A 12,913-nucleotide genomic window follows, 5' to 3' on the forward strand; every position below is an offset into this window, starting at 1 on the left:
AACTCACAGAACTGGACCGCCGAGTGCTGAAACGCATCGCGTGTAAAAATCATCTATCCATGGTTGCAACACTCACTACCGAGTTCCAAACTGCCTCTGGAAGCAACATGAGCACAATAACTGTTTGTCGGGAGCTTCATGAAATGGGTTTCCATGGCAAAGCAACCGTACACAAGCCTAAGGTCACCATGCACAATGCCAAGCGTCGGCTGGAGTGGTATAAAGCTCGCCGCCATTGGACTCTGGAGCAGTGGAAACGCGTTCTCTGGAGTAATGAATCACGCTTCACCATCTGGCAGTCTGACAGACGAATCTGGGTTTGGCAGATGCCAGGAGAACACTACCTGCCCGAATGCTGGTGCCAACTGTAAAGTTTGGTGGAGGAGGAATAATGGTCTGGGGCTGTTTTTCATGGTTTGGGCTAGGCCCTTTAGTTCCAGTGAAGAGAAATCTTAATGCTACAGCATACAATGACAATCTAGACAATTATTTGCTTTCAACTTTGTGGCAACAGTTTAGGGAAGGCCCTTTCCTGTTTCAGCATGACAATTCCCCCGTGTATAAAGCGAGGTCCATACAGAGGTCCATGGATTGTCGAGATCGGTGTGTAAGAACTTCACTGGCCTGCACAGAGCCCTGACCTCAACCCCATCAAACACCTTTGGGATGAATTGGAACGCCATCTGCGAGCCAGGCCTAATCACCCAACATCAGTGCCCGACCTCACTAATGCTTTTGGGGGGATCAACTCCATATTAATTCCCATGATTTTGAAATGAGATGTTCGACGAGCAGGTCCACGTACTTTTGGTCATGTAGTGTATATTGGCGGTCCTATCTGATTTGAATATGGCTCAAATGTAGCCTTCCTATGCCGTTCTTATAGTCAGTGCTGTGTTGTGGTTTTAAACAGTTTCAGATTGTTCCAAGCAATGTTGCTTACAAGGTCAGACATTCAATCTGATGTCAAATAATCTCTGATGGCCCCACGATGCTCTAATACTTACCATGTAGACCTGCCTTTAAAGAGCATTTTGGGAGGACTGTTCTCGATAAGAAACTTAATAACCTGGCGATAAGTTTCTGTCCAGCCCTTTTTGCCAGGTTACCAGTTTTGCATAATAGGAAGAGAGTGGGAACAGAGAGAGAGGCCCGACACTTCCGTGTGCCATTCACACAGCAATGTCAACACAATGTCATAATGGGCCAGACCTCATATTTGACGAGAGCTGCCACAAACATCTCTCGTCCTCATTTACCACAATAAATCAAACACACACCAGGAAATTAGCATTCAGTTCACTCAAGTAAAAAAGTTGCCAATAATGAAACATTTCTGGTTACGAACCATAGTTTATGGACCGTGTAGTTCCTTGTGGAGTGATGTAACATAAATCGTAGTAGCATCTGTCAACAGACTGTGGGATGCGACAACTAACGGGGAACTTAGTTCCGATACGCAGATTTTTCGTCACTGATCATTTGGACAAATTACGATTTCTGTGTTAATGTTAAAGAGTTCTGGTTCACAATGTTTTACTGTCACTTTTGTCACATGAGAAAATAAAAAAATGTCTGAGTTATCTATTGGAATGTCGAAATGACTACGATTTTTTTGGTCGGCCTATTCATTATGGAGATGGTAGGAATCTATTTTGAAACCATTGCTTCGTGTATTGAACCAAATGGAATCATATGATGTAGCATCATTTGGAATCTGTGTCTGACTTTTGTTTTTAGAAATAAAAATGTTTTCTTTTAACATTTTAAGTAGAAGCATGTAAGTGGCCGTAGGGAGCACCAATGTCTGACCAATTGTCTGACCTAGCGCCTGGAGACAAAAGTCAGACCCAGATTCCGAATGATGCTACATCATATGATTCTATTACTCTGTTCCACACGCATGGTTACAAAATTGTTATGAATTGCAACCACTCTAAACAGATATCATATCAATAGTATTTATTTAATTTGATAGATGTCTACTGATTGCCTCATCTTCGCCCAGTTATGTTTTATGCCAGCTCTTAGATTTACGTATATATGTACTGAACAAACACCATTTATCTGAGGACGTGCAATGTTACACACATTTCTTGGTGAAGATTAGAATTCAATAACTCCCATGAATAATCCATTATAAATAGTTATAAATACGTTTCAATGCTTAAAAAAGTTTGTTTTTATATACTGGAATGCTAATTTAATATGTACTCTACTTATCAATAGTTTATTCATTACATTGTAAAGTGAAGCCAGTGATTTGAACCCAACATCTGAATACAAGGACATGTGATATTAAAAAAATCAGAGTTATGTTTAATGTGATGACACATAGTTGGAAATCACCTTTTTTGAGGACTCAGTATACTTTACAATGGGAATAAGAAGGAAGTTCAATGGTGATTCTTAATTTAAGTTTTGGTCAACAGAAACTGTGAGTGAACAACACACCAACTGTTTATCAGAGTATTTATCTAGTGGACACCTTCTTGATGTCTATCCAACGAAGCCTTAGGTGTTTCCACAATGTTGTTGATGCTCCCCTAAAATGTTGTTGCTAGGATGTTTTCCCCCATATTACTTAACTTGTACAATTACACATTGAATCAACTCTCGTCAATATTTATTTTCAAAGGAATTACTCTAGGCTGTAGGGCAGTTCAAACTCTCCCTGATACAGCCTTTGTCTGTTGTATAAGCACAGAGAGCCTCAAGTGTCCCTGAAGCTTCTCTCCATGTGACTCTTGTGCATCAATGAAACACTACATCTTATGCAACAAACAAATCAATCAATACAGCTTGTTGGACAGTACAGAAGCAGCAACAGTGACACAGCTGTTCTCATACAAAAGAGCTTTTACTGGGGTCCTTGAGTTTCATCCTACTAAATTAGTATTACTGTTCCCCACCAAAACCATAGAGGAAAAAACCATTGCTCATTGCAGATACTGTGACTGCTTGTCCATTGTGCAGACCATTAAACTACAGCAATGCACAGTTAGGTTTTCACAATGCACCTGTCACAGTTCACCAGTTACAGTGCCTTCGGAAAGTATTCAGACCCCTTGACTTTTTCCACATTTTGTTACATTACAGCCTTGTTCAAAAATTGATTAAATAAAAAGAAATCCTCTACACACAATACCGCATAATGGCAAAGCAAAAACAGTTTTTTAGACATTTTTGCTAATTTAGTCTAAATAAAAAACAGAAATACCTTATTTACATAAGTATTCAGACCCTTGACCTCAGGTGCATCCTCGTCATTGGTCATCCTTGTGATGTTTCTACAACTTGATTGGAGTCCACCTGTGGTAAATTCAATTGATTGGACATGATTTGGAAAGGCACACACCTGTCTATGTAAGGTCCCACAGTTGACAGTGCATGTCAGAGCAAAAACCAAGCCATGAAGTTGAAAGAATTGTCCGTAGAGCTCCGAGACAGGATTGTGTCGAGGCACAGATCTGGGGAAGGGTACCAAAAAACGTCTGCAGCATTGAAGGTCCCCAAGAACACAGTTGCTTCCATCATTCTTAAATGGAAGAAGTTTGGAACCACAAAGACTCCATCCTAGAGCTGGCCGCCCGGCCAAACTGAGCAATCAGGGGAGAAGGGCCTTGGTCAGGGAGGTGACCAAGAATCCGATGGTCACTCTGACAGAGCTCCAGGGTTCCTCTGTGGAGATGGGATAACCTTCCAGAAGGACAACCATCTCTGCAGCACTCCACCAAGCAGGCCTTTATGGTAGAGTGGCCAGACAGAAGCTACTCCTCAGTAAAAGGCACATGACAGCCCGCTTGGCATTTGCCAAAAGGCACCTAAAGGCTCTCAGACCATGAGAAACAAGATTCTCTGGTCTGATGAAACCAAGACTGAACTCTTTGGCCTAAATTCCAAGCGTCACGTCTGGATGAAACCTGGCACCATCCCTACGGTGGTGGCAGCATCATGTTGTGTGGATGTTATTCAGAGGCAGGGCCTGGGAGACTAGTCAGGATCGAGGCAAACATGAACGGAGCAAAGTACAGAGAGATCCTTGATGAAAACCTGCTCCAGAGCGCTCACGACCTCAGACTGGGGCAAAGGTTCACCTTCCAACAGGACAACGACCCTAAACACACAGCCAAGACAACACAGAAGTGGCTTCGGGACAAGTCTCTGAATGTCCTTGAGTGACCCAGCCAGAGCCCAGACTTGAACCCGATCTAACATCTCTGGGGAGACCTGAAAATAGCTGTGCAGCAACGCTCCCCATTCAACCTAACAGAGCTTGAGAGGATCTGCAGAGAAGAATGGGAGAAACTCCCCAAATACAGGTGTGCCAAGCTTGTAGCGTTATACCCAAGAAGACTCGATGCTGTAATTGCTGCTTCAACAAAGTACTGAGTAAAGGGTCTGAATACTATTTCAGTTTTGGGGTATTGTGTATAGATTGATGAGGGGGGAAAAAAGATTGAATACATTTTAGAATAAGGCTGTAACGTAACAAAATGTGGAAAAAGTCATAGGCTCTGAATACTTTCCGAAGGTATTGTATATACATCTCACTTAAGTATTGGAAGTGCAGTGTCACACATCTGATGTACGAATGTTGACATTGCTCGTGATATCAAATGCATTGTATTTCTCATACATATCACATGCTGAGTATGCTCTGGGTGACAGCCTCTGTGTGGAGAGATATGCTTGACTTTTAATGATGGCAGTGGCACTGTGACATGACATTGGAAAATCAGCTGTTCATATCAAGCCTTAATGGGAAACTCAATTAGGTTAGGGGGCTATAAAAAAAAATCCATGATTTTTTAATCCAGCCCTGCAGGTGCTCGCATCTGTAGCATTTTGGAAGGAGAGGGGACATTTGGGTCATAGCCTTGCCTGAAACTTGCAGAGAGTTTCCGTATGGGGGGGGTGGAGATTTTACAGTTCCAGTTAGTATTTTTCTCTTAACATCTCCCCCAGAACTTAATCGAGCATCAGACGCAATTACGCAAGATTTTAGTTCTGGGTTTCCGAGATGATGGACTGTGTGGTCATGTTCGGTTTCGACTACTCTCACTCAGTGGGCATCCCTTCACTAGCCGAACCGTGTGAACCAAGGAAATGAGCAAAGCTGCCGAAACGTGATAAACCTCCTGAACTGTGTTCTTTATTTAGAGGTCAATGGTCTTGTTTGGTTCTCAGTGGAGAGCTGTGTCCACAGTGTAGAGTTGAGGGGCTGCTATCTCTCTCTTTCTTTCTTTCTCTCTCTCTTTCTTTCTCTCTCCTGTCTCTCTCTCTCTCTCTTTCTCTGTCTTTTTTCCACTCCTCTCTTTTGATCTTCTGTGGCGGTTTGCTGTCATCACCATCACCTCTGAAGAGACAAGATATTAGACCACCCGTTTCTGTTTTTCCATTTCCTTCATGGTCCTCAGAATACACAGTACCAGCTCTGACCTGACAGGAACAAACATGTTATTCTAAAACAATAACCGGATGCGTAGTCAGAAACAAGTGTGTGTGTGTGTGTGTGTGTGTGTGTGTGTGTGTGTGTGTGTGTGTGTGTGTGTGTGTGTGTGTGTGTGTGTGTGTGTGTGTGTGTGTGTGTGTGTGTGTGTGTGTGTGTGTGTGTGTGTGTGTGGTGCATTAAGCTGGGGGCCTCTGTGTTTAACTGATATAATGCGATAGTCGTATTACCTAGTTGCATTTCGCAATTGAAACTCTATTGTTAAATCAAATATCCCTTTTGTCTTCATTCGAACAACTGATGTGCACAACTTGTGTGTTACTATAGAGGATGTTCTCATCCACAGGCTTTTCGTTGTGCTAGCAGGTAGAACGTGACACATTTCACTATGACATATTTTTACCATTGCTTGATTGTCTGTCTATGCTTCTCCTTAGTTCTGTCTCCTCCATGGCACCAGTCTGGTGTACCAGGAGAGAGCCTGGTATCTAGAGCATCACTACCTGACCCCCGCCACCAGCCGACAAATACGCACCCAGGTAAGATATCTGCCATATAGAATAGACTGCATGCATATGTTCTTGTATGTCTTCCTTCTATGTGTGTGTACCCACGTGGAGGGATAAACAGTGATTAGTCAGTTCTTGAATTTCCCCGAAGTCTTGCTGTTGTACCGTCAGAGAACAACTGTGAAAAATGCTAACTTCAGATGGATAATTAGCATTGGTCAAAAACAAGAACCCCACTTCCATAGCCCCTTGTATTACCACTGTTATTCCAGTTGTTCACAGCTAGCTGTGATCAAACAGCAGTTTTATGACGAGGGCTATCCCACCCTGCAGAGCACGTCGGAGCCGATAAGTAGGGGGAGTCGACACCACTGTGCTAGCATCTAACCAGCAGGTGCTCAGGCTATGAGTTTACACCTCCAGAGGAACAAAATGGCTGCTGCTCGCTGTGTCAATACCCCTCATTACTGTCAGAGCGGCCACTGGGAACAGTCATATCTGAGGAGACAGTTATTTAGCATGGTGCTGGACTAGATCATTGGAACAGATGAAAATATCACTTGTAGAACCTGAACAAAGTTAGTAAGAAAAGTGTACAGATGTAGGACCTTAATAGTTTGCATCCACAGAAAATGTGAATTATTATGTGGATTAAAATGAATGGACCTTTTTGTAGAGGTTGATTTTCATAAGGGAAAATCAAGTTGATATAACACATTTTAGAAGCCTTTTTAAACCTCAATACACTACAAGGAAGGTTCTCCTGCAACAGGGTCATCAAATGAAGATCCTACATCTGTTAGTAGAGAGAATTATATATATCTCAGAATTGAAGTGGTAGGCTGTGTTCAGACATTTACACAGGCTTGGTTCCCACACTCCTTATGTCAGGTATCTATATTTAACTTGTGTTATTATGTAACGAGCCAATCTGCTGTACCTTCCATTTCCTGCATATCTAAGCCTCATATCCTCATCTCTCATAGGTGAGTTCCTCTGAAGGTGGAGTGAGAGTCACTGAAAAACAGAACAGATAAGAGTGACTGTCTTTGCTTATCACCACACAGGCAGCAGTATTAAACAGGCTATGCAAATGCCCATGCCCACCGGTCCTGGCTAGAAGGGATACAGCTTTTGATGTCAAAAGTATAATTGTTTTGCATTTTACCTAACTGAAACCCTTTTCCTAACCTTAACCTTATTCTCCTAACCTGCTACTTTAATTTTCCTAACCTGCTGAGTAAGTTCTCCTAACCTTCGACGAAATGTCAAATCTGACAAAAGCTGTATCCCATCTAGTCAAAACCCTGCCTACCTGACTGTACTGTGTGAGCCTGGACAGAAACCGGCTCCTCCTGTACACTAGGCGAGGTGGGTGATGATCATCAGATTGATCTCTATGCACGCACCTACAATTTATGTGTGCCCACACACCCACACACTGCTGCTTGCTGTTGCTGTTCTTGTCCGCTCAATATTGGAACTGTTCCTGATGGTCCCTGTATTTAGTTTTTGATACTGTGTAGCAACAGTCTGCTTGAGTCAGAGAGCCTTTATGAGGGAGTTGTAAAAGCCTGGTGTTCTCTAATGTAGCCCTGTCTTCCTCTACTTCATAACAAGGATGGCTGTTGTTGTTGTGAAACAATTGACTGTGAGATAGATCGTTTATTAGCATGGTGGCTCCACGTGGTCTTTCTTAAGGCTTACTAAAGAGAACAGTTGTAACATATAGATGTGGTTTTCTCAGCATGTGTCCAGCCCTTCCTTCCAACCACGCGGGGGTAATGGGGTTCACTGCATGGGACCCTGGGCTCTGCCAGGGGGGGGACTGCTGTAGCTGTAAATAACTAGTCGTCAATAACCACACACACACACACACACACACACACACACACACACACACACACACACACACACACACACACACACACACACACACACACACACACACACACACACACACACACACACACACACACACACACACACACACACACACACTCTTAACCTTATAGCCACTGCTCACTAGCTATTAATGCTGACTCTCCCTCAGTCCCCCCATCAATGTGGAGATGGTGACCTTTCCTCTGGCTCCTCTATCTCTCTCTGTTTGTTTAAACCTGGCGCTCCTCTTGCTTTCTCTAGTCTGGGCGCTGCACTCCTTTCATCTTTGACAAGTAGGGAGGGAAGGGGGGAATGAGACTTCAGAGAGAGCGAGAGAGAGAGTGAGTGAGGAAGGATAGATGTTCAACAGAGAGACAGGTTGACACCCTTCAGTACCTTTTATAGGGGGAGGGCTCTTTAGAAAGGTGCAGAGTGCAATTACACGTCAAACATGCCCAAGCATCATTTAGTGCCTAATAGACCACAGATAAGATGGGGTTAAGCAAATAAAAGACTGAAGAGTTGGTTAAATTGAACACTTTATCACAGGCCTGGTCTCTGTTTTTTCATCAGTAAGTTACTTTTTAGGACTAAATTATATCCAAGTTGTATTGCAGTATTTCACAGTCTATAAACTTCCCCATGTCCTGGATTGAAAAAAAATAGCACAAATGTATGGTAACACATAGCAGATGGACAGGTAAATACTTAGTTTTTTGAATGCACAGTAGATTGCCTCGTAGTCGACATAATGGAGTCAAATGTGCTAGTGCTTTTCTGCTTAAGAGCCCCACTAGGTGGCAGACATTACAATGGGTCTTGAACAAGCTGTGAATCTGAGGGAACAATCGCTGTTCATGAATGAAATGAAGATTCTCCACACAACTGGAGACCTCTATGAACAGTGACATGATACTAGATTAACTACATGAAAGCAGAATTGAGGATCTACATTTAGTCAGGCCTATGATGGGCTAATATTTTGGATTTTTTAACAATTATGCTTGCTGTTGCCTCACTTCACAAACTGAATTGCTTACTAAGTGTTGAGCTGAAAAACGTTCAATAAATTAATTACAGCATATAAGGGGAAAAAATAAGATGTTTCTAGTCTTAAGAAATATACCCACCATTGTGTTCTATTTGTTCACACTGTCTCAGTGATTTGTGGGGTTGGCGTGCATTACTCACCCTTTCCACCACATTGGTTTTAATGGGTTTCTGAATTATCCACAGGCAATTCTTCTCCCACACCCCTGTCCCATAAGGCTGTTTACGTTTACCCTCCTACTGATTGGGAACAATGACATCATAGGCCCTCCTGAGATTATGATTAGTATGACTGTCCGCATAACAGCAATGGAAAACTGGTCGGCCAATGAGGGAGGCTGCCTGCACCTGTGACTCAGAGACCTGGGGTCAACTGAAATTAGTCAATTGCTAATCTCAATGTTTATTGCTATAATTAGGCTTGCCTATTGCTGTGTAGTTACCTTCCTGTTTAGTTGCACAGTGAATACAGATAGCTCAGATTGGGTTTTGATTCCAGCATTTTCTTAGAACAAGAGACTTTGAATATCAAAGCAAGAAAGTCGGTCGTCACCACAGCCACAAAGTCATAAAGCCTGCCTATTTCTACAATGTATCTTCTAAAAGGAGATGTTCTACCTAACCATAGCCATAAACCTAACCTTAACAACACTGCTAACCTTATGCCTAACCTTAACCTTAAATTAAGGCAATTTTTTCCCTCTCATACATTTTTATGATATAGCCAATTTTGACTTTGTGGCTGTGGTAACTAGTGGAAACCAAGAAAGTCAGACAAGTTGTTTTAGCAGTTACAGTTAGGAAGACTAAGTCATTCTGCACTATGATGTCCCATTGTTATCTTTTACAAACTCTCATAACGCCCCCAATCATGCAAGTACACTTTGTTGATAAGCAGTTGAATCTGTTGTAAGTCTGAACTCTAAAGACAATGGGCTCTGCTATTTAGCTCCTTGAGTCAGTCTGGACGTTCTGTTGCTACTGGAACACTTAGATCCTCAGTGCAATACAACACCTGCCACCTGTCTGCCCAGAGTTGACCATTGTCTGTGTCTGTACCGCCAATACCATGATGGCCAATGCTGCTTACTCAAGATGCTGAATCATTCCCCCTGCTGGGGACTGTTGTGAAAAGTAGAAGATTGCACTGAACTTTGACTTGAAGTTTATATCAAATCAGATTAATTTGCAATATTTGTCTATACCTTGCCCTAAATTATCTAGAATTCCAATAGATAACCATTATAAAAACCACCAATTCAACCTTTGACACAAGCTACTTAAATGGTAATTCATATCAGCCTTATCCATGGCTAACCATTTTCTCACACACTCATTCATTGATTGCATTGATTTATGTAAATGTATTTGACTCCTGTTGTGTTTGTCCTCCAGCTGTTGGAGCTGTGTAGATTGGTGAAGGATGAGGCCCTGAAGGTGGTGTCTGACTTCAATGTTCCCTCCTGCTGCATCCAGGCGCCAATTGCTGGGGTGGCCAACCCCCGAGCTGAGTGGGCCTTCTACTCTGCACCGGAGCACCCCATCAGAGCCTCCAAATTATGAGCCCCACTGTGCTGATCTAGGATCTGTCCAATATTGTTCATCATGATCTAAAGGGCTAAACTGATCCTAGATCAGCACTCCTACTCTGAGACACTTTGTGGATACGGGCCTTGCTCACTGCTTGACTCATCCTGGTCTCAGTGAAGAGCCATGGGCTGTGTTACAATGTCCATGTTAGCATACCACTTAGAATAAAGCAACTTATTTGGCATGCATGCATTCTAAGTGACGTAGTGTGGATATTAGAACAGAGCCCATGATCTTTTGCCTAATCTGGACACGGTCTGAAGACTACAGACCCAGTTGTTGTCTAGACTAGTGCTATTAGCCGCAGGCATAATACACGGGACAGTCTCATTTTGATTAATTTCTATTTAAATCTCTTATCAGTTCTCAAAGAAATGTTGAAATGCTTCATGTTTGTTATACTGTCAAATCATTGGGTTTTATTTGATATGTGTGCATTTGGGAGCTTTTGTATTTTCCTTGGTCCAATCCATTACATACAGTGGATGCCTATGTGGCTCAGAATAGCTTGACACAATCAGTGTTGCTTATTGAAAATGTGCTAATTTTGTTTGTACAAACAAAGCTTTGAAATTAAATGTATTCATGACACAACTACATTTTTAACAACTCTATTTGCCTTAATATTAAGAAAGAATAATGTAATGTAACATTTGATACTTGTTTCCCTTGCTTGCTGAGACCTAGCCTGAGACCAGACCGTAGGTGTATGGGAGCAGACTGACTCAATAGACAAGTAGGCTGCAATGCTAACAGCATGTGGTAACTTCACAAAGTGGACCAGTGAGCTATGTATAATCACCCACCCAACCAATAAAATCCACAGCGTATATAGAGACACACTTTGACTGTGAATCTCTCTGCCAGACACTTTCCCTCATCAAGACCGGCTAGACCGTGATGGCCAGCTGTTTGATTCAACAACATACAAAAATGGAAAATACACAAGATATGTTTATAATATATTTTATTAATATGAGCACAGTGAGCAAATGGTTTGTGACACAATACATGTGGGAAGTGTAGGCTACTTTATATCCTTCAATTTTCTGATCAGTTGTCTGCATCACATGTAGGCCTGTAATGTTGACTCTTGATGAACAAACATTGTTAGCTCTGTAGGTTACTTGTGCTTGCATATAAACTTAATCTTTTCCATGACAGTGTCATCAGTTTTGTACTGTATCTTTGTCATATCTGTAAATCAATTGTCACTGCTCTTAATAAATGTACTTAATAGAAATACATGTGCTGTATAGTGTATCTTGTTTCGCTCATGTTTTCTCTTTTAAATTTTTTATGTTTGTTGAAGACTTGCAGTCAACAGTTAAAACAAGAAGTTAAAGTAGTCTGCTCCGTATTCATAAAATTACATACAATGCTGTGTTTTAGTTTGTTGTGAACCAGTTATATAATTAGTGTTTCATTGTGCAAATGATCAACACATGCATGATTGTGAGAAGGAGCAGTTGGCTTTTTAACACTGTCTTGTGAAATAGCTGTTCTTCTAACTGAGAATGTGTGGGCGAAAGTGTGAAGAACCGATCCAACAACTATTTCAGGGGCTCAATGATGTGTACTAAATGATTCTAGAAAATTACAATTCTTCTCAATGTTGATTATCTGTAAAACTATTTGGCTGAAATGTATTATCATCTAATGGAGTTTATTTTAATAGAAAGAGACCCTCATCATTTCTCTGACAACTGAAATGTTGGTAGGTACAGTATAGGATCTTGACATGTGAAGTTGCCCCTCTTTGAATTCGGTAGGCTAATGTACCACTACAGTATTGTAAACTGTTCACCTACAGAGAGAGAGAGAGAGGGAGAGTTTCAAGTTTTATCAATAATTATTTGTGACATGCACAAGTACAGTGAAATGCTTAACTTGTGAGCCCTTTCCAATGATACAGTATTCAATATCAAAACAGTAGAACTAGAAAAACACTATAAATAAGAAAGGAAGAAATATAAAACAGGAGATTGTAAGCTACAGTATATACAGGGTCAGTGTCCGTACCAAATGTAGTGTGCAGGGATACTGGAGTAGTTGAGGTAGATATGTACATGTAGGTGGGGATTGGGTGAAAGTGACTGGTTGCAGGATATATAATAATAGTAAATAATAGCAAATAGTAGCAGTGTAAACAAGGCTGAAAAGTGACTGATAGCAGATGTATTCATACTATGGTAATATATTCATGTTAATATCAACATGGAAACAAGAGTAGGTTAACAGTGACCAGGAGCAGGATCGATAGATAGGCTAAATAGAGGAAGAGGGAGAGAATGTTTTTCTAGGCTAAATAGAGGAAGAGGGAGAGAAGGTTTTTCTGGACACTTGAAAGGATGCTTTGAAAGGAGGCTGAGATCCCACCCATTGAAAGAGTAGGCGGGTCAAGAGGCGGAGGATGGCACACAGGCGT

General features: G+C 41.6%; 1 protein-coding gene across 1 annotated transcript in view; it reads left to right on the plus strand.

The window, feature by feature from the left end:
- acoxl (acyl-CoA oxidase-like) overlaps positions 1 to 11,722 on the plus strand; it is a 45,995-nt gene extending 34,273 nt beyond the window's left edge. Inside the window, exons 18-19 of the mRNA XM_038960657.1 lie at positions 5,890 to 5,991; positions 10,291 to 11,722. Of these exons, the coding sequence (XP_038816585.1) occupies positions 5,890 to 5,991; positions 10,291 to 10,458 (270 nt within the window). The 3' untranslated portion in view covers positions 10,459 to 11,722. The remainder of the gene's footprint in view (positions 1 to 5,889; positions 5,992 to 10,290) is intronic.
- Positions 11,723 to 12,913: the final 1,191 nt, after the last annotated feature.

The sequence above is a fragment of the Salvelinus namaycush genome, chromosome 22 (assembly GCF_016432855.1).
Source record: "Salvelinus namaycush isolate Seneca chromosome 22, SaNama_1.0, whole genome shotgun sequence".
Taxonomy (NCBI): domain Eukaryota; kingdom Metazoa; phylum Chordata; class Actinopteri; order Salmoniformes; family Salmonidae; genus Salvelinus; species Salvelinus namaycush.